Genomic DNA, 21,713 nt, shown 5'->3' on the forward strand with positions numbered 1-21,713 from the left:
TAGCGTGTCTCTGTCACAAAAATTATAGAAAACACTTTCTATAATGCCTACTTTGCAATTTCTCAATTTAGATTGTACTTTCCACAGTCATAAAAAATTCTAAGTTTTGAATTAGACATCAGTTACAGACTCGCGTCTCAGAATGTCTAGTTGTTCCAAATGGCTGTAAAAGATGTGTGTCTATGCTGGGGGTGGGGGTGGTATTTCAAGCAGAAATGAAGCAGGTGGGAAAGGGTTGCTCAAACCTTCCTCTGCAATTCTCTCCCTTCAGGCCATTTTTCTCCTAACCAGGTTTACAGCTACCTCCTACCATTCCAAGGCTGTTCACTGCCATAACATGAAGTTCAGCTCTTATGATGTGTCCAGATGCTCATAATTTCTTTAGAGTACATTTCCCCCCAACAAACTGAAGGTGAACAACAAACTGGAACCTCAGTCAAAATATAAAAATAAATCCTTATTGAAACAACAAATGACTGTAAAAAATGTAAACAATCGTACACTTACATGTATGATATATATTTCATGTAGAATTTTCTGGATAGTAACTCATTTGAAAACTTTACCAAACATTTATGAATATATGTACATAAGATTACTTGAATGAAAGTGACTCATATGAGTCTACACTTCCAAAGTCAAAAATTTAAGCAGCTGGATTCCTCAACTTGATAATAAAGATGCATCTAACATTTTACTTTTAGGATCAATTTTATCATCAAGTTGAGGAATCTAGTTGCATATATTTTTTACTTTGCATAATCAGTAATAATTGCTACATATAATTTATTAACTTATTTATATAAATCACTATTATTTTTAAAAGTACCTCTAATTCATCTGACAAGAAGAAATGATCTGTCTTATTTTACAGCTACAAGAGAAACCCAGTCTATGCTGACTTCGAGCTGACCGCTAGTAAGGTGTCTAGGTTGCACAGAATTTGGCTTGAGTTATACTATCACAAACCAGTGAAAACAATGTCCTGGTTATAACTGCTGCTACTACTGTCTGCAATGAAAACATGCTTCCATTACTGCATGTTTCCAAGGTGCCTGCTGCTATTTTGAAAGATTAGTTGGGCACTAAACTACAGAAGAAATGTAGCCTATGAAAACTGGGTCATTTCCAGACATAAAAGCTTGTTGGACTCACTGGAACAGTGCCTGAACTCAAAACGGAGGTGAGAGCCACGGAACCTGTCTATGGGAATGGGCAGTTTGATTATTTCTCCCCAACGAGGGCTATTACTGTGATAGAGAACAAAGGAATGGTATAGACTCCTGCTTGGTTCTCCTGAGCCTAAGCTGATGCAGTCCTGGGGGGGAAAGAGAGAAAGTACAAAATAAGAATATCACAACATAAAAGATGACACACAATCATGTCAAGGAAGTCTCAAGTTTGAAGAAATCTGCCACATTTTTCTTTGTCTAATTCAGGCTTCCCCAACTTGTGGCCCTCCAGATGTTGCTGAACTACAACTCCCAGAATCCCTAGCCACAATTTATTGAGATGTTCAGCAACATCTGGAGGGCCGCAGGTTGGGGAAGCCTGGTCTTATTCATATCCATCTCCTAACAAAGTCCGGGATGGAAACAGTATCATGAAATAAAGAAGTCTAGAAAATAAGTTTGGAAATGTTTAAACAATTTATTTTAGACTGGATCTGAGGAACAGGAAAAGGGTATCACTAACAGCTGTATTCATGTAAAATGTGCTATTTCTTGAAGCTATTCAATGGTTTGACTTTTGAATTGGGACCGAAATAGATGTTACATTTAGCCTGTCATTAGCGCTGATTGGTTTAACTTTTCTTTCTAAAAATATCAACTGTGAGATGGGGAGAATCTTGACTGGGACTATAGGGGGCAAAGGGTTACCATAGGGGGCAAAGGCTCTCTGCCACAGTCCTGATCCAGATGGGGGAAGGGGAGACTGCAGCTACTATCTTTTGAAATAAATGTTAGGACTATCAGAACTAATGACAGGAATGCAGCATCTACTTTGGCTGTCAGGCAAGCAGTTTAAAGAGATTCCATTTCTAGACCTCAGTTTTGTTAATGCACAGCATTGAGCTCCCTAGAATTTTTGGTCCCTTGAAACAATGGTCATTTGGGCTTCTTTAAGTGAAGAGTGAGTATCCTTAGAACATTGCGTCCCAATTCCTTAATTAGCAGAAAGAAAGAAAACTCCCAGATGAATAATTATCATTTTTAGGTGAGTTATTTTTAACACAGCAATTGGCTTTCCACTTTAGATTACTATAAAGCACCAGAACCTTTTAAACAAACATTTAACTTAAGTATGGAAAAAACTCAGAGGGGCAAAAGCTACTTCTGTGTCATGCAAGATTCATGCATTTTTTAATTTGCAACAGAAGATGACAAAAATAAAGGATTAGATGAATGCCAGGAGGTAAAGTATTCCAAAGTCAGGGAATAACAAGGGAGAGAGCATGCAGCCAGGAAATTTAGTTATTTTGTGTGTATGTATGTATGCATATTGATTTAAAACTTTTATAGGCATGCAGTCAAAGCCCCTTATAATATATCTACCATAAAAGCAAACAAAATAAAAATAAACATTAAATTTAAAAACACCCAATTCATTAAATCAAACTACACAGTTTCTGTCAAAACACTTCTGTAAAAACACTATTAACTTAATTCAAATGACAATTGAAAAAGTCATGGAAGAGCAACTTCTCACTCTGGGGAATCTATATAAAGGCTCTATTATTCAAAGCAAACATTCTAATCTCATGAAGCAATTAGGATTAAAAACAGACCCTAATCTGAAGAAGGCAGCACGCACAGGGGTTAAAATGGTGAGTTGATCTCAGGCTGTAAAGAGCCTTAGAAGTTTAAACCAGCACCCTGAATTGGGCTTAGAAGCATACAGGAATCAAATGAAGATGATATAACAGAGGTTGAATATGCTCACACTTCCCAGTATTTGTTAGAAGGTATGCAGCAGCCTTTTCCCACTAGCTAAGGCTTCTGGGTTATCTTAAAGGGCAGCCCCACAAACAGCATATTACAACAGAAATTACAAAGGCATAGATGAGTATGGCAAGGTTGCCTGTGTCTAGGAAGTAGCAAGACCTCACAATGAATTACGTAGATAAAAAGCTCTCCTGATAACAACTGCTACCTTGCTTATCAAAAACCAGGGTCAGATTCAGGCTCTAAACCTGGCTGGACAGGCACATCATAGTTCCACGAACACAGGCAGATCCATCCCCTCCAAGGCCGGAGAATTCCCTACCTTAGAGTTGCCATGCCCCCAGAATTCTGGGTTTCACCCAGATTTCAAGCATCTCACCCAGATTGCTTAGCCCACCTGGACTTGCCCGGATTTCAGCTTTCATTAATTTTTTTTAAAAATAAATGCTAAGCTCTAGCCCTTGTAGAAGCAGAGTTATGGAGCAAAACATGCAGTCACTATTCTGCTCAACCCCTGGACTTGGGATTAAGAGAGGTAGCACAGGAGGCTCCCTGGGAGGGTTTCACTTTCACCAGCACAGTAATCCCCTGAGGAATGTTGCCTTTGTTTTTTATCAGCAGGGGTTCTCTATGGGGCAGTTGAGAGGATAGCTTGCTTTTTATATAAATCACTGCCTACCAGGCTGGGCATTGTAATGTTTAAGGACTGGCTTGACATTCTATGCATGCCTTCTTAGAAGCAAGCACCACTGGTTTCTATCAGATCTTCTCTCAAGTAAGTGTGTACAGAACTACAGCCTTAACAGAAAAGTTGTGCTTTTTTATTTGTTTTGTTTTGTTCTATTGCTGCTGTTAATATGTCAAGGAAAATGGTCAGAAGATATCTTCCCCAACTATTGTTGGTAGATATCCAGAGCAAAATACAAGTCAACTGCAAAGTCCAGCTGCTAATTTGCACATGCAAAATTATTTCCAAGCAAATTTACATAATATGCAAATTAGGCACCCGGGTTTGGAAAGACAAAATATGGCAACCCTACCCTACCTTCATCACCTGACAGGCCACAAACTTTAGTCTGTCAGTTTTATTTTCATCCTTTGCTTCTTTCCTATTTTCATCCTTTTCAGCCTTTGCTTCTACGCATTGGTTGATGGCAGAGCTGACAACTTCCAGATGTTTGGTCATAGAAATAAAGAGCCAAGTGCCATTAGCATACTGATGATACCACAATTCCCAAGCTATGGATGATCTCTCTCTCTCTCTCTCTCTCTCTAATTTATAAACCACCCCATCCAAATGCTCTGGGTGGTGAGAACCAGCCCTGAGACTTCAACCAGATGTTAAGGTGGTTAGGAGAATGGTGTGGCCTACTACACAGTATCAAAGAGAGAGAGGCCCAAGGAAGGGAAGAGAGAGAGGCCCAAGGAAGGGATGCATTAGCCCTGTCACCGTCAAGATGAAGATTATCCATTACTAAATCATTTCATATCATTAATATACCAGCCCCCTCATAAGGGTGGAAGGCCAACTGAAAAGGATAAAAAATGATGTATAATCTAGCAACACCTGAGTTGTTCTGCAGCAACATACATCTCTGGCTTCCCTAAAAAGAGAAGGTTGGACATAAAACTAAACCTGGCAAGATCCTCACTACATAACAATACTCTTTAAAGCAGCAGGTGGATCACCACCTCCTTTAAACTAGGGAGGATATTCCTCTAACAAAGTATTCACAATTCTAGCCAACAGCCCATTAAATTGTTCTGACTGGCTTTCACCAGCTATTCTGGGCAAAGGTCCACATCATATAAAGTAGCCTTCACAGTGCCAAGTATCCTATCAACATCTTCCAAACCAATCCAAGCAACTGCAACAAGCAAGAGCATTTGGCACTTCTGGTACAACTTCTGGTTTGTACAGACTAGTCACGTACAAGTCAGACTACATCTGAGTTGCTGTCATTCTCTGGAATACTATTAGCGCAGAATGTTCTTGGATTAAAAAAACCCACATGGAATAGGTTCTTGGTCAGCAATGAAAGAGGATTTAATCAGAAAACATCAGTGGAACAAGGGATTTTTCTTACTGGTAACAAGGTTTTTCATTTATTGCTTCACAATTTCAAAATGCCAAGCATTTATTTCAACTTAATAGAATCAATCAAGAAATTGAACCCCATCATGATAACATATTTCCAAAATTTTTAAATCTAAAATGCAAAAAAGTTCAGGATGGAACTAACCTCATCCTGCATTTAGCAGAACATTTCATTTGTTTTACCTTTAGAATCTCTCCATCTGCATAAAGAACATACATTGTAACTTCAATATTCTTCTGCACACTTTTTCCACCTCTCTCAAAGTCCCCCTTCTCTAAAGTCAGGTACAAGTCATTGCGTATATCACCTATACAAAGAGAGACAAATAAGTTTTAGAAAACAACACAGGAGATGTGAGGTTTCTATAAAGGCCAGAAATGTTTTGTTCACAATTTTGATGGGAATCCAACTCATTCAAGTACAAAATAAATAGTTAATAAAAATGAACATTTTAACACCAGTGCATTAAATCAGATGGCTGTTAGTAATGCTTAATGAACTTGGCAATCATTGCTATGTGATAAAAGGGAGGGGAAGGCAATGGGGTTATATGTTCATATTGCCTGCTATATCATCAGGCTAACAAATAAATGGACAAAACACTCAGGATTAGAAGCCTGTGGGACAGATTCAGCTGACAGCCCCTGCTCTGTTGTTGCTTTGTGTGTGGTCCCCTTAACCTGCTGCAAGTGACTAACCTGCTCAGCAATACTCCTCAAACAACTTCACTCAGAGAATGATACCAACCTTTTGATCTGGCTGGTGTTCCTTGTAGCACAAATTCAAGAAAGGGATGCCTTTGAGGCATCTGCATTATTACTAGTAGGTCCATGCCTAAATCTGGCTTCAAAGCATCAAAACTGCACAACTTGCACCTGACCACTGGCCCCACATAAAGGCAGTATTTCCCTCCTGCTCAATTCAATGCAAAGCAGACCATGCACAGCATCTGGAAAGGCCCTTAAAGGGAAACAAAGCTGCAGGATACCCAGGGATGTAGTAGAATCCATGTGAGGAGTGTAGGGAAATACAATCCTTCCCAGTGGTTTCTCTATACAGCTCTATGGAGAAAGTGCTGGGAACAACTACATTTCCCTGCATTCATTGCACAGCTTCTACAATGTCACTGTGGGGCACCCCATAGTTTAACTTCCCTTTTAGGGCCTTCCCAGGTGTTATACCCAGACCACTCTATGCGGAAGTAAGTGAGGGGAGGCAGTTGCCTCTGAAGCATTTGCCATCTGCAATGCCTCAGTGCAGATGGTTCAGTTTAGATGCTTTGAAGCTGAATCTTTGCACAGACTTAATTATAAGGGGTTTCTTCAGCCTGGACAACTGGACCCTTCCTTCCATAGATGTATGGGTAATGTAGGCAGTGGTGACATCATGGCTAAGGGGGATCCAAAACCTGAAAAGCTTGGCTACTTAGGGTCTAGAGTATAGTTATCTGTTCTGCTACCTGTTATGCTCAAACATTTATTTGGAAACAAAACTGGAAATTTATCTTAGCATATACCTATCTATATTATAATCTTCAACTCAGCTAAAGGGAATGAAAATTGGCAAATCTCCAGCTGAATTCCAGCCTGTACATACATTCAGCGTCTGCACCATCAAATGGGATTAGGATGGGTTACACCAGAAACAATTTAGAAAGCACTGTTTCTAAAGGGCTGAAAATCTAAGCAATATATAGAGAGAGAAAGTTTAGGGGGAAATAAAGATGGGCAAATCAATATTGTAGTAGTAGCAGTAATAATGTGGTTGCTATGTGATCACTATGTGATTGCTAAGACTCGACACTGATTTGATGACAGTCAATCAATCAGCAGTAATAATAATAATAATTAATAGTAATATCAATAGTAACACAAAACTTAGATTCTTGATGTAAATAAACTTAAAAGAACAAGCGGGAGATGCGCTCCAGAACCTTGAACCTTCTCAATATTCAAACCCCTTTTTCTGCTCATGGAGAGTAATTAGTTGCTGAAACAAGTAAGCCCTTTTCTTGATCCTGGCAACCTTCTCCTAGAGCTCCTTCCTCTTCAGCCTCCTGCTGCTGGATTTCAAAGATTTCTATAAAGCGTCTGAACTGAAGCTAGGGATTACGGTTGCCTCAATCTCTCTCATTTTTCTATTCCTTGCCCCATCTTAAAACACTCCAAAAATCTGGTCGCCCCCCACCGACTGTTGCTCTGCTTGTCTTCAGTACATGAGCCCCATGCCCACAAGGCCCTCTCGAGGCCGAGATACATTGTCCTGGCCTCCAGATATCCCACAATGCACTGTGTGCCCATCTCTGTGTATGCACGGTCCCAGGGTTAAGGGCACGCTCGTGACCTAAACTTCAGCTAAAAGCTGGGCTTCAAAGTGATGTCAGGCAGGCAGGCAGTGCCTGGGATCCATGCAGATCCCAGAACTACAAATGAGCAGCCTAACCCAAGGGCTGCACTAGCCTGGGTTAGGCTGCTTGTGAGAACAGCCTTATTAGGTTTCTAGTCCCTTTCACTAAAAATACAGCAATAACCATATTTACCTGAGACATGTTTATTGAACATAGAGAAGGAAGTAGCGGTTGACTTCTGCTTATATGAATAAAAGGCAGGGCTATATGGAGCTCTTTCAGGGTGGAACTACATGTTATTCACAAATACATGTGATAAAACTCCAAAAGTTACTTCTCCAAGACAAAGCAGCTTCAAAGGGAGCAATTAAAGATGAGGCAGAGAAGCAGCACAGGATGGTGGAGGTGGTTATCCTACCAGCTGCTTTTCTGCTGCAACTCCCCCTCAGCTTCCATGAGGTTCAAGAAGTCTGTTTGTGGGGTTTTATTACATACATTTGCATGATATTTATAGTTCTACTCTCAGTGTCACTTCCACTTTGAGCAACCATGAAAACACACAGACTCTGAAGCTTTATTTGCTACTTTGGTGGAAAACTCAAATATTTAAATGAGTCCACCCAAGATTTCCTGAAAATCATTCTCTTACCCTGCTGGACAATGGATGTGTTGCCAAATGTTCACCCTTCTTCTCAATTTCAGTATTGGTAGATGGTACTTACTTTTCATCAAAGCTGATCAGGGAGATGCCAACAATTATGTATTTATTGGGCTGGGAAATTAGCAGGATGGATCAGAAATAGCCTAAGGGAACATTCTCATAAGGTAACCATTTAAGTAGTCTGGATCTTAAGTAGATCTGATTTATAATAAAACTGAGTCTTGCTGGGATAGATTCCGAAATGTACTGCTATAAAAAGGGGGAAATTTTCAATCCAAACTGTATTTCCTCATTTTTATTTGAACAGCAAGCAACGATGTTTTAATGTGTTAACAAATGTGATTCCAGTTTCTAGTTCATATTTAAACCATTCTAGCAACAAAAAGAACCTAACTGTAAGTAATTTTATTTCTTTGGTATCAATATCTAACTACTGTTAACATTATTGTGAACAAGTTCAAAGGTTAAAGGAGCATGCCCCATTTTATGCTAGAATTTAGCATATCTATTACAGTAGCTATATAGAATTTATAAGAAATGAAGGTAAAACAGCTGTAAGGAACAACTCACAAGGATCTAACCCCTTATGTCCATCCTGCCTCTTTTTCATAGTACATGGTAATCAGAATTGGTTCAAAGTAGCATTTGGCAACTGGTGACCAATGGGTCCCACTGAATGTCTGAGAGATGCCATCTGGATCCCTAGTTGCCAATTTATTCTGCCCCCCCCCCTCTCCTTCTCCTTAGGCCCTATACATTACACTAAGCCTGTCATTAGTGCTGATGGGTTTAACTTTCTTTCAAAAATAGCAGCAGCAGGAAGCCCAACCTGGACCTCAGTGTGGGGGTGAGTGGGTGTCTTAACCTTTTGCCCTTACCATGGTCCTGATCTGGACTGCCCCATGACTGCCCTATGTCTGATAAGGAAAAAATCTCCCACTAGCAACAATGGGAGTTTTCTCTCTCTTGTCAAACAGGCATGCGGGAGGCAGAATCTAGATCAGGACTGTGGCAGAAGCAATGGGTTACTCCTCCCATTGCAGTCTCAGTCCATATTGGGCCCTATGTGACTGTTATTTCTGAAAGAAAAGTTAAGTCCATCAGCTCTGACAGGCTCATTGTAATGTATAGTTTGGCCCTCTCTCCCCTTCATTTGCCAGATTGGAAAAGTAAAGTTCAGGGCAAGGGAAGTGGTAGAGGAATGTAAAAGAAACAGAATTTTCCTTGCACACCTTCCTTTCTTTTTCACCAACATCGCCTGCCCTATCCCTGGTAGGGATGTGCACGAAATGCGATTCAGAAACCAAAGTTGTGGCACATCTCTTTAAAACAGAAGGATTACATATCCCCTTTAACTCAAGAGGAGCGCAGGTCCATACATGCTCCTCCTCCGCTCACTGCCACTTCCGTAATGTGGTGCTCCCCCCAGCTATGTTCACGTACCGGTAGAACATGTCTCAGCTGCCCCTGTGCAATGCTGGCACACACATGGCCACTGCCAGTGCACGAGCATAGCTTGGGAGAGTGCTGCGATTACAGAAGTGGCAGCAAGTGGAGGAGAAGCAGGTATGGACCTGCTTTCGGTCTGTGATAAAGGGGATGCATAATCCCTCCGTTTTAAAGGGATGTGCTGTGATTTGGTTTCCGAATCACATTTCATGCACATCCCTAATCCCTGGTAATATTAGCTGTTGATTAAAAATCTAAAGGAATCAATACAGTGTTTTTCCTGCGGATGCACAAAAAGTTTTGATATCTAAACATTTTGACTCAAAATGGGATATTTTGAGTGTCTCAAGCTCAAAATAAAACACCCTTTAAATAAAGGGCCTGTTTTGAGCTTGGAATAAAACAACCTCATTTTGACGGAGGAGGGAGGGGTGAACACAAAAGGAAGGAGTTTCAAAATGTATTCAAAGGGACTGGGAGACAGAGTGAGCCCTTATAGAGTACCTGTCTTGAAGAAGATACATTAGGAGAGGAGGAAGGAATCAAGGAAGGATTGGTTTTGTGGTTTTCTCAGTACTGAGTATAATATGCTGTGCTATTGCTGCTGTAAGTATATGGTTTTCCTGGATCTCAGATTGACTAAGGCAGAACTTGAGTGCTGCCTTCCTTGAGTTGTGGTTTGTTTTGTTTGTGAGATAGTGTTGTGGAGGGAAATGGAGAATTGCAGCTGTGTGTGTCTGTAATATTTCTTGGTGATTTTTGTGATGAGCTCCATGGCTGGCTTTGAGACTAATTTGTGCTTCACTCACAGCCCTGGTCTGCTCTGCAATAAGAATTGCAAGGTATACTCAGTCAAAATGTGGCTGAAGTTGCTCCTGTTGAGCTTTTGCTGCTAAGGGTGCTGCTGTAGCAGCTGCTGCAATGCTAGGAATGTAAGGAGTCATAATTGTGTGTGAGAGAACAACTTGTGACAATGATGTTTCTGCAGTGTAGGTACTGCTTGGCAGTGGATTCTGGGTCAGTGATTCTTTTTTTGGCCATTTGGATAGTGTTTGAAATGTGTGCTCTGTGTTGAGAGGGACAGGTTCCCTTTTACTGTGTGCTTCTGCAATGTTTTTCAAGGCAGGGTTGCAAATTGCAATGCAAAACCTGTGTGTGCAATGCAGTTTGCAATGCAAATTGCAATGCAAAACCTCCTTATTCCCCATGGGTAGCTCTTAGGGACACCAAAGAGGTTTGCGTAGTAAACAAGATGGGTGCTACCTACCACCTACATCACAAAATAAATGGATAAGTGGGTGATTTTAAACAAATTTTAACCTTTCCCCATACCACAATTGGATCGCTGTTTTGACAAAACGTTTTAGCCATCTATGTTTTGTTTCAAGCGTAGGGGAAAATTCAAATTCCGTTTTCTGCACATCCCTAATTTTTTCAAATACTTACAGAGGAAACTAATAGAATACATCAAATACACTACTCTGAAATTCAGCATTCACAGAATTAGGATTGTGGATTCAACCTAGTTAGACCTTTATATAAACTCCCTAGAAATAGATTCAATTTTTCTAGCAGTTATACATTTAAATATTTCTGGACTTTATATTTGTTAAATATATAAGCTTACTACACCCCTTTCTTCTCCACAAGCTTTTCATGCAGAAAGAAAGATAGAGGGAGAAGAAGCGATTGTGCATTTTTCACCATTTTAAACACTCCTGAAATAATGCACCCAGAAGTACATAACAACTTCTGTTGTAACTTCAGTTACTAATACATTCTTCTTGCTATGAAGTTATGCATTGCAAATAAAACCCTCTCAGATATTGTATTACTTCAACTCAATATTTTTAAAAGTTCTGTCTGAAGTATAAGCACGAAGACTGATAGGCATTTTTTGAACTAAATAGCATTCACTTTCTGTAACTGTGTTGTACTAAGTGAAAGATTCAGTGTAGATTCCCATTGATTGCTGACCTTCCTTTTGTCTGGGATATAATATGTTTAGAAGCCTTGAGAGGCATTGGTCAAACATAAATAGCTATCACCTCCTGTTTATCTTGATGAGTCACCAATTTTGTTGAAACACAAGTTTAGAAGAACATTTAATTAAGAGATTAAACTGGAGAATCCTGTGTTCTTGCCAATAACGTTAAGTGAATCCTCACTCAAGAGGAAATTACTGTTGATTTCCCATAGTCAGGTGGACATTATGTCCTCACTAGCTGATCTCTGATTGGCATGTGATCTTGTGCCGATCCCTTAGGCCTGACTAGGCCAAAGTTTCAAAGCCAAATTCCAAATTCTAGTAACCCTTTTGGAAATGAGGCTTTTTTCCCTTAGGAGAGCCAGGTAATGAAGCTGTTCTCACACGTAGGCAAAACTGGGCTAACAAAGCCAAGCCCGGTCTTGCCCACATGTGAGAACTTCTGGGATCGTGCCCAGCCTTGGTGGCAAACCTGCCAAGCTAGCCACCCTCTTTAATGGGGTTAAGAGTGCTCTCTTAGCCCCATTTTTTGGATCATCTGACAGCCCCAGCTGCTTGCAGCCAGGCCTAGGAGACTTGCACAGTGCATTATGGGAGTTCCTGGGGCTGGGACAAAGTGTCCCAGCCCCCAACCCTCTGTGCTGCTGCTGGCTGCCGGTAATCATGTGGATGGGCAATTTGCCCATCCAGGGAGCCAAGAGGGATTGTTTGTGGGGAGGTTCTCCCTCAAGCCCTTTCTCACCAATTGTGAGAAAGGGCTCAACACCTATCCTAGGTATTTACTGTCTTTCGTAAGGTTAAATATTGATAAGTATCTACATAAATCCTAGCCTAGCAACTTTTAAAGATTTAGAATCAGCTCAACTTAGTTCTATTAATTCAAGGTTAGAGCAGTTAAAATGATCTTTTACCCATTTATTTTGCTTTTTGAATAACCTGTTTTATGCATGCCTAAAATTGTTTGTGTTTTACCAACAAAAATATCTTTTTTGGTTCAAATGCTCTAGTTTTGTTTTAATATTGCAAGCTCAAAGGTATCCCACATGCCTAGATGCACTGTGCTTTCCTGATGTACGAGTAGAAGGAAGTTGAACAGGGTCAGCACTCAAAGAGACCAAGAGTAACAGTTTGGCCCTTGTAGTGTGCCCTCCTAACTAACCCCTCTACAGGCACCTCCTACTTGGGAGCAGAACATTCTGTATGGGGTAATGACAGCTATCTGCCTCTGAAAACATATCAGAGGAGTGGTTTGTGACACATTTGCCTGCTGTGTTGATTTATTATTTTTATCAATCTCAAACATTCCATGGAAAATATGATGTAGAGATGGAAAAACAGCAAGCAATAAATGGACAGAACACATTAAAGCAAAAACTTACACCCAACTATCTTCATCTCTGCGCCATTAAGGAAGGGGAGAGAATGAAGGGAAAGTAAACAAATAGCCAGGAAAATTTAGACAAGAGAAAGAGAGAGAAATAAAACCAAACATCACTCACAAGTAAAAGATGAAGCATGCACTTTTAGCCAGACACTCAAAACAAAAGACTGAATACTCAGAATATGGTAAAGATAAAGGATGTTCTTGTACAGTAGATCGTTGATCAATTTGTGCTTATACATATGATAAACATAAGGAGCCAAAGAGGGATTTCAGGTAAGAGCAAGGGTTTGCACTCATCCAGTCGGACTTTTTCTCCTTATTTTATTTGAGCAGCAGACTCCCATGCCAAATCACAAATTGTTTGGGAAATGCCCCTCACTTAAAAAAAATCATTGCCATGCAGCATGGGAATAATGCTGGTCAAGAAATAGGTGTCTACAGCACCCTTGCACACAAAACTAATTGTTGAGTTCTTTGGATCCTGGTCACAGTTCAAAAGACAAATCACTATGTTGGTTCCCTTGATTTTAAATTACTGACATGTTCTTGTCCATTAGGCACTGGAGCGCCAGTCTTAAGCTCACTTGCTAGGGAGCAAGTCCCATTAAACTTAGTGGGATTTACCTTTGAATCAATGTACACAAGATTGTGTTATTAGAAATGGAAAAAGATGAATTCTTCATGAGAAAAAAAGCATAACTGAATACAGGAGAGCCTCGATATCGGTGGATTCGTTATCTGCGGATTCGCATACCCACAGTTAGGCAAAAGACACCTGACCTCGGCATACATGGCGTGGGGTGGGAAAAGAAAAATCCATGTCGACCTCGCATATCTGCAGGTTGGGTGTGGCCAGTAATGACTGCAGAGGTCGTTTCTGGCCACCATTTTGTGTTGTGGAGCCCTAAAATGGCTCAGGTGTTTTTTTTTTCTATGGAAAGGAAAACAATGGTGATGTTTGACTGATCTGGCCCAAATATGAGGCATTCCAGGACACAGTGCAACTCAGGGGGAGCAGCAAAGCATAGTGGGGAGCTCCCCCCGCAATTTGGCCAATTTTTGGTAAACTCAGAAAAACCTCAATTTTTGGTAAACCCGTGATCTCATATGACTCGATATTTGCGGTTTCCATATCCGTGGTTGCAGCCAGGATGAACCTCCATGAATATCCAAGTCCTCCTGTACTATACACTGTCTCTCTGATGAAAAGTCATCAGATGAACAATGAAAGGGTAATTGTTGGGGGGTTTAAAAGTGATTTGCCATTCACAATAGTTGTTAGTTTGCTAATGCAAAATAACAAACACATAATGTCAAATAACTTTGTTTACCTATGATTAACAAGTCATCCTCTTATACAGAAAATCTGCACCCAATTTTTGGAAAATGTAATTCATATATAAGCTACTTGTTGAAATGCTTTCAGAGGAAAGAAATACTTTTATAAAGCACCCAAAATATTCTGACATGGCAGATGTTCACAATAAAAGTGTTATAAAATAGCTTTTACTATTTGGTAACAGAGCTACTACTAATTTGCACAAGGCACAGTGCAGAAACTCATTTAACCTTCAATCACATGTTTGTCAATCAAATCCTATAGTGACTCACAATATTCTGATTATTTTTCAAAAACAGATCATATTTTTCAAACTGCGTAACACTAGCATGACACATACCTTTGAGGTGCTAGAAGAACCATAGTTTAAGTTTCATCTATTACTAATTCCAGAGATGACAGATAAATCTGGAATGCTATCAGAACACTCAGATCCCCAATTAGGCTAATGGTAAGATGATGTTGTCATTTTAAGGGAAAACATATTAAAAATCAGAATCAGCAAGGCTTATGTTCAGGCTTACATAAAGTGTTTGTACTAGGTCTCTGGAACGTTTGACTTCAAACAAACAAACAAACAGCTGATCCAAATGTCATACCACAGAGTGCTTTCTAAATTTCCCTTAATTTCAAAAGTAGTTAGGATGCGGAGCTCTATTCCAAGTCTAAAGTCTCATTGGGCTCACAGAACTAATTCTCTGTTTGCTGGATAATATAATGAGCCTGTCTTCACAACCATATGGGGGTGGGCTAGAGGGAAGGCACACTCCTACCTTGTGCCTCCCAGACGACCAGAGCTTTCCTTGAGCTCTTCAGGTTGCACACCTACATGAACTTCGCAGTAGCATTCTCCGTTAGTGATGTGCACGGTCCGGAGAAGTCTGGACCGGCACCGAAGGGGGGCCTTGTTTTTAGGGCGGGGAGGGCTTGCTTAGCCCTCCCGCCCCCTTGCCCCCGCCAGCGCCCGTATTTTCTAGTATAGGGGCGCTGGAAACCAGCCGCCCCCCCCCCCCCCGCCGCCGCCGCCGCGAAAGAGCCCCCAATGCCAGCCCTCCCTCCCTCCCAGCTAGCTGCCCGCCCGCCCGCTCTCCAGATAGGAAACGAGAGGAGCTCCGGCACAGAGCTCCTCTCGTTTGGAAGGCCTCCGGTAGAATGGTGTTTTGCGCGCACGCACATGCGCGCGCCGCAAAGCACGCCGTTCGCCGGAGGCCCGGTCTACCCAGCGATCGGAGGCCCGGTCTACCCGGCCGGCGGGTAGACCGGGCCTCCGATCGCTGGGTAGACCGGGCCTCCGGCGATCGGAGACCCAGTCTACCCAGCGATCGGAGGCCCGGTCTACCCGGCCCTTTCCTGGCGGGTAGACCGGGCCTCCGACGAACGGCGTGCTTTGTGGTGCGCGCATGCGCGCGCGCGCAAAACACCATTCTGCCGGAGGCCTTCCAAACGAGAGGAGCTCTGTGCCGGAGCTCCTCTCGTTTCCTATCCGGAGAGCGGTGAGCAAGCGGGCGGGCAGCTAGCTGGGAGGGAGGGAGGGCTGGCATTGGGGGCTCTTTCGCGGCGGCGGCGGGGGGGGCGGCTGGTTTCCAGCGCCCCTATACTAGAAAATACGGGCGCTGGCGGGGGCAAGGAGGCGGGAGGGCTAAGCAAGCCCTCCCCGCCCTTAAAGGCATACCCCCCCACCCGGACCCGAACCAGGCACGGCCGGACCGGTCTGGCAGTTCGGCCATTCTTTGGAATGGCCGCCGGACCGGTTCGGGCACACCACTATTCTCCGTTGCTGATATTGGGAGTTGGGTCCTCCAGCTATCCCACAGTGCATTGCGTGAGCAGCAAAGAGGCAGTCAACAATACTGCAGCAGCTCCACTCTGCCTGGCCCCACAAGCCACAGGACTCTATGATAAACATGGCCACCAGGAACAGGAACAGTTTAAACCAGATGACTAAACAAAAAGTAGGATGGGCTCTGTTTTCGTCCCATCTTACCTTTAACGTGGGTAGCAGATCTGGGCTACCCAGGTTCAGAGCTGCTGGGTCAGGAGGACTCCTAGTACCCCAGATGATCACAGATTCCTGGGTTAACCCTCTCTTACCTGGGAATCTCTGGTCGTGAAAAATAGACTCACTGAGGCTATTCACACGACCACTTGAAAGCAGGCTAAGGGAGCTTTCCTGTGGTTAGTCCACTTAATCCCTCCCCCAAGGTTAGCGGAGCGAGTGCCCCGTGAACCCCGTTTTGGCTATCGTGAGTCACCACAACACTGCTCCATGCCGCGGTGACTCATGAGGAGACTCCCGACTGGGAGGCAACAACAAGCCTCCCAGCCTTGGGGGTCTCCCTAGAATGCCCCACACACTTGCGTGGGGCATCCTGGGACTTCTGGGGGTTGTGTGGCCCCCAATCCCCACTGCCCTTACCAGCTCTGTGACAGAGACAGAAGTCATGTGGGCAGCCAGTTCGGCCATCCAGGGCGTGTTCACTGCTGGTCTGCGGGGAGAGCGGGCTGAGCCCGCTCTCCCCACAGAGACTGGTTAGGATCTACACACGGACTGTGTGTAGTGCCACACTGTCTTTCACACTTCCCCAGTCTTGGCTTAAGACTAGGGTGAAAGCAGTCCATGTACTCTACAGAAGGAGCATTTCTCCAGTTCAAATTCATTTATTTCTAAATCTAGATAAGTTCTAGTTCTTGGTCATAGCAACTACAAGTAAGGAGCTGGGAGGAAAAGTACTACGCTAGAAGCAGAGTAGCAGTAGTCAATTGCTCAGCCTTAAATAATCTCTTGGGCTCTAACCATTCCTCTTGCATTTTGATGCTGTCCCTCTTAACCCTTTCTTCTTTCCTTTTACTAGGGGTGAAGAAGAGCAGGAAGCATAAGCAGTTTTACACAGGGACTGGGTTCAAATATAATGCAAAACCATAGTTTAACTAAACAAACCGTGGTTTTGTTTTATGTTGGGATCCGAACAGGATCTATAGACGATATTTAATTTTAAAAAGAAATGATATTTTGGTATTTAAATATTGCTTCTGTCAAGATATAATTGATGCAAGATGCAGCCAAAAATGAGTACTTTGAGTGATCTCAGCATTAAATAGCTGCTGTGAGCAACTAAATGGAACCTTTAGAATCTCCAAGTTAGTGATCTTGTACTTACCAGGCATGATGACATCCGGGAAACCTATTTTTCTGGTAATAGCCACCCCTCTGTTAAAGATCATAGGATACTCCCTTCGAATCTGTTCCATTTCTCCCCGAAGAAGCTGAAGAGAAATGATAAGTCCTGCAAGAAAGAAGTATAGCTATATTCCCCAAACCAAGAGCCCTACAATTCAATCCATTTTTTAAAAAGTTGAGATACAAGTGTTTATGTTGAAGACAGTGGGGCTGTTCACACGGCCCCTCACACAACAAAAAATGCTGTTCTGCTAATATGGTTAGTCTGATATAAAGCAGCTTGTGACCATAGCTTACCCCTTTCTGGCTGTGACCAGAAACAACTTCCAAACTTATATCAATTTTGAAACGTAAGAACAATCTGAATAATAATTTGTAATAGAAATCAATAGTGTGATGGCAGATTCTTTAAGGAACTTCCACTGACACTCTAATTAAATATCACCTTTATTGTCTATCTTCTGGAGTTTGAGCAATAATAGAAATGCTGGCCAAACTTAGCATTTCCATCTACTGGTTTTCTTTTGTTGTAAGGACTGCAAAGGTGTGCACATGTTGGTGGAGAGAAAGGGAGGGGGCAGAAACAGGAAAAAATGCTTGTATATATACCAGTTTCTCCTTCTCTTTCTTGATATGGAAAAGGTGTACACATAAGTACCAAGTGGAGACCTCATTTGTTCTAAGAATAACTAGCAGTATTTGAAAATAAATAGCAATGGTAACTACAAAATAGATATGCCTTATACATGTTTACTGGGAGATTAGAAGAACAAATTACATTTCATCATGGAATAGAACTCAAATTGGCTATAAAGATAAATAAGTGGAAGAAGCAATTTTGCCAAAACAATTTCCCTTTACTGTTTGTATGGACCCAAAGGGACCATATACCTTATAATGGATGCTGATTTTTTAATTATTGATTATTTGTGCACTGAATCATCCAGATCTAGTTTTCATAGCACTAATGTGCAGGTGAAAAATTAGTAGTCTCCTCTGCAGCAGTCAGCAAAGTATTGTAAACCTGTATACTCAGTTGCCACTTTTAAGTATCTGTTCTCACCCCATGAACAAAATGACATTTATAGCATTCCAGAATAAATTTGTCCCTCTACTACAGGGCTGCACAACGTTGGCCCCCAAGCTGTTGGACTACAACTCCCATCATCACTAGCCACAATGGCCAGTAGTAAGGGATTATGGGAGTCATAGTCCAACAACTGCAGGAGGACCAAAGTTATGCAACACTGCTCCAATAGTAAGGTGGTGGTTTGTAGTCCAAACTAATAACATAAATGAAAGAGTCATGATTACAGCAGTAGAAATTTCAGTATCTCATTAATGATTTTTAAGGTTACAAAAGCACTGTTCCAAGAAATCTGCCACTGCTGCTGCATCCTTTATTCCACTGGTGTTCATTGCATGGCCCGCAGGCCAAAAGTGGCCTGCACATACCCCAGTTACAGCGCCTGGAATGTCTCCCTGCCCTTCTCCTGCTGCCGTCTCTAGTCCCCTTGGCCATCACATGCTTTCTCTTGCTCCCCTCCTGCCACCACTCTCTCTCTCTCCTGCCTTGCCGCCATTACAGTGGCCACCACACTCCCTTTCTCTCTCTCTCTCTTACTCACCTCCTCTGGTCTCTGCACACACTGTTTCTCTCTCTCTCTCTCACTCACACACACACACACACACACACACACTGCCGGGGCTGTTGCAGCCACCACATTCACCCTCACCCTCTATCTAACTCTGGCTCTCCTCCTTTTGCCATCCTGCACACGCTGTTTCTCTGTCTCCTGCCCCCACTGTGGCCACTGCACTTGCTCTCTCTCTTGCTCCCCTCCTCCAGTCACCATGCCTGCTGTCTGTCTCTCTCCTGTCACCGCTGAGGTCACCACACCCACTTTCTCTCGCTCCCCTCTTCCTTTTGCTGTTGCCGTGCATGCTGTAGCTCTCTTCCATGAATCACTGTGGCTGAGACCACTGCCCTAGGTCTCTCTCTCCCCCGCCTCCACAGAACAGGGCCTCTTGGTTTTAGTTGTGGCTGCAGCCCCCACCCCCGCAGAACAAGTCCTCTCAGCAGTTGCGCACCCCACTTTAAAAACATTGAAGATCACTGCTTTATTTAGTTCAAGTTCATATAGATAAGATAGGTTTGCACAAATATAAATTGGGGATGCCGTTTATCCTTCAAATTCTCAGTAGCTGCTTTAGGCAAATACTTGCTCTGAGTACTTATACAAGCAGCAGAAGTGCTATTTAGAAAGCAATTTTATTTTTAAAAATAAATTATTATTTACATAGTGCTATCAATGTGCATGGTGCTTCACATAGTAACATATACAAAAAGACAGGTCTCTGCCCTGATAAGCCTGCAATCTACAGTTTAGAGAGGGAGGCAAGAGAGGGGAGGGAGACAAATTGAGGCAGAAGAAATAGGAAGAATAGCTACCAGTTCTGCTTCAAATATCTAGGCTTAGTTTGACTAGTAGGCAAGGACTAAATAGTTAAGTCAAAGGGTTCAGTGAAGGCATGCGTTTTGAGGAAATATTTGAAAGAAGAAAGAAAAGAAACAAAATAAATGGCTTGTTCAGGCAAACTGTGGTTTAGAGCTGTTTGAGATTGTTCTCATAACTGGAGGGCCAGTGCGGCAGCAGTGGGGAAGGCTGCTTAAACTTACCTTCCTCGCAGACAATTTCTGAATCCTTGCTGGGTATGCTGATCGCATGCACAGATGGTTCCCAGGCAGTGTGGAGGTTTTGGTGTCCCAGCCCCCCAAAATTCCACACTACATGGTACATTATGGGGATCCCTACAGCGATGGGCAGGCACCTGTCAGTGTTACAACACTGGCTAAAAGCAGCCGGCGGTGCACACAGTCAGGGAAACATAGTTAAGGGAGCACTCACTCTCTTATCCCCGTTTAAAAGGTGAGCACCCTAGGCAGGTTTGCTGCTGTGGGCCTGCTGGGAGCCAGTCAGCTCTCGCAGGTTTGCGCAAGCAGCCAAGCCCGGGCTTAGCTGCCCTAATCCAGTCTTGGCTGCTTGTGAGGACAGCCTCCTTGTCTGCTTTTATATCCACCTGCTCAGGATGGATCCACCTGCATTGTGGGGATCCCCACAGCAACAGGCAGGCACCCATCAGAGTTACAGCACCGGCTAAAAGCAGCCGGCTTTGCACACAGTCAGAGAAACATGGTGAAGGGAGCGCTCATTCCCTAGGTGGGTTTGCTGCAGAGGCACTGCCGGAAACCGGTAGGCTCTCGCAGGTTCCCACAAGCATCCAAGCCCGGGCTTAGCTGCCCTAGCCTGGTCTTGGTGGCTCTTGAAAACAGCTTCCTTGTCAGCTTTTGTATCCACCTGCTCAGGACTCACCTTCCTAAGCTCATAGGTTTACTCCCATCTCCATGGTGCAGCAGCCTCTGGAGGTAGAACAAATAGTCCTAACTGTAGTTTATCAATGGTCTTTGAACTCAGGCATAATGCAAAACCTCAAATAGCAGAAACTGTGGTTTGCAAATCAACTTCAAACTAAGGTTTCAGATCCAGATTTGTTGACCCCAAACAAATAACAGTTTATGGGCAGGCTTGGGTTGAGACATAACACAAAACCATAGTTTAACTAAACTAATCATGATTTTGCATTATGCTGGAACCTGAACAGGATCTATAGAGGAAGTTTAATTTTAAAAATAAAAGATATTTTGGTATTTAAATATTACAGTCAGCACATGCTCAGACACCATTTCTTGCTGGGAACAGGGAACTTCCTGTTCCTAAGCAAATGAAGCCAGCAAACAGAGAGCCCGGCTGCTTCATACAAACAGTGCCGCTCGGGGAGTGGGGGTGGATGGGGTGGCGGAGCTCACTTCCTCCTTTTAAAGTGCCCACTCTCTGCTGCGCCGGATGAGCCAGCGTAGTGTAGTGGTTAGAGTGCTGGACTAGGACCGGGGAGACCCGAGTTCAAATCCCCATTCAGCCATGAGACTTGCTGGGTGACTCTGGGCCAGTCACTTCTCTCTCAGCCTAACCTACTTCACAGGGTTGTTGTGAGGAGAAACCTCAGTATGCAGTACACCACTCTGTGCTCCTTGGAGAAAGAGTGGGATATAAAATGTAAATAAATAAATAAATAAATAAATAAATTGTGCACAAAACGCTTCGTGCAGATCCCTACAAAGGGCAATGTTGCCCTGTTGTGGTTGTCCGCAAGGAAGTTATTCACACATGGCTTCATGCTTCGGGGTATCTGAAGAATTTTCAGTTCACAAGCCATCAGCTATTTTTCCTGTGCAGTTTTCCAGGTTTTTCCTCCAACCAATCAC

At 42.8% G+C, this 21,713-nt stretch overlaps 1 protein-coding gene across 10 annotated transcripts in view; it reads right to left on the reverse strand.

Annotated features, from left to right (window-relative positions):
- DOCK3 (dedicator of cytokinesis 3) overlaps positions 1-21,713 on the reverse strand; it is a 448,426-nt gene that overhangs the window by 241,595 nt on the left and 185,118 nt on the right. For all 10 annotated transcript variants that reach the window (XM_053296419.1, XM_053296418.1, XM_053296424.1 and 7 more), the window contains exons 14-16: positions 17,370-17,495; positions 5,227-5,351; positions 1,156-1,318 (exon numbers count right to left, since the gene is read on the reverse strand). In XM_053296419.1, coding sequence (XP_053152394.1) covers positions 1,156-1,318; positions 5,227-5,351; positions 17,370-17,495 — 414 coding nt within the window. The remainder of the gene's footprint in view (positions 1-1,155; positions 1,319-5,226; positions 5,352-17,369; positions 17,496-21,713) is intronic.

The sequence above is a fragment of the Hemicordylus capensis genome, chromosome 2, assembly GCF_027244095.1.
Source record: "Hemicordylus capensis ecotype Gifberg chromosome 2, rHemCap1.1.pri, whole genome shotgun sequence".
NCBI classification, from domain to species: Eukaryota; Metazoa; Chordata; class Lepidosauria; order Squamata; family Cordylidae; genus Hemicordylus; species Hemicordylus capensis.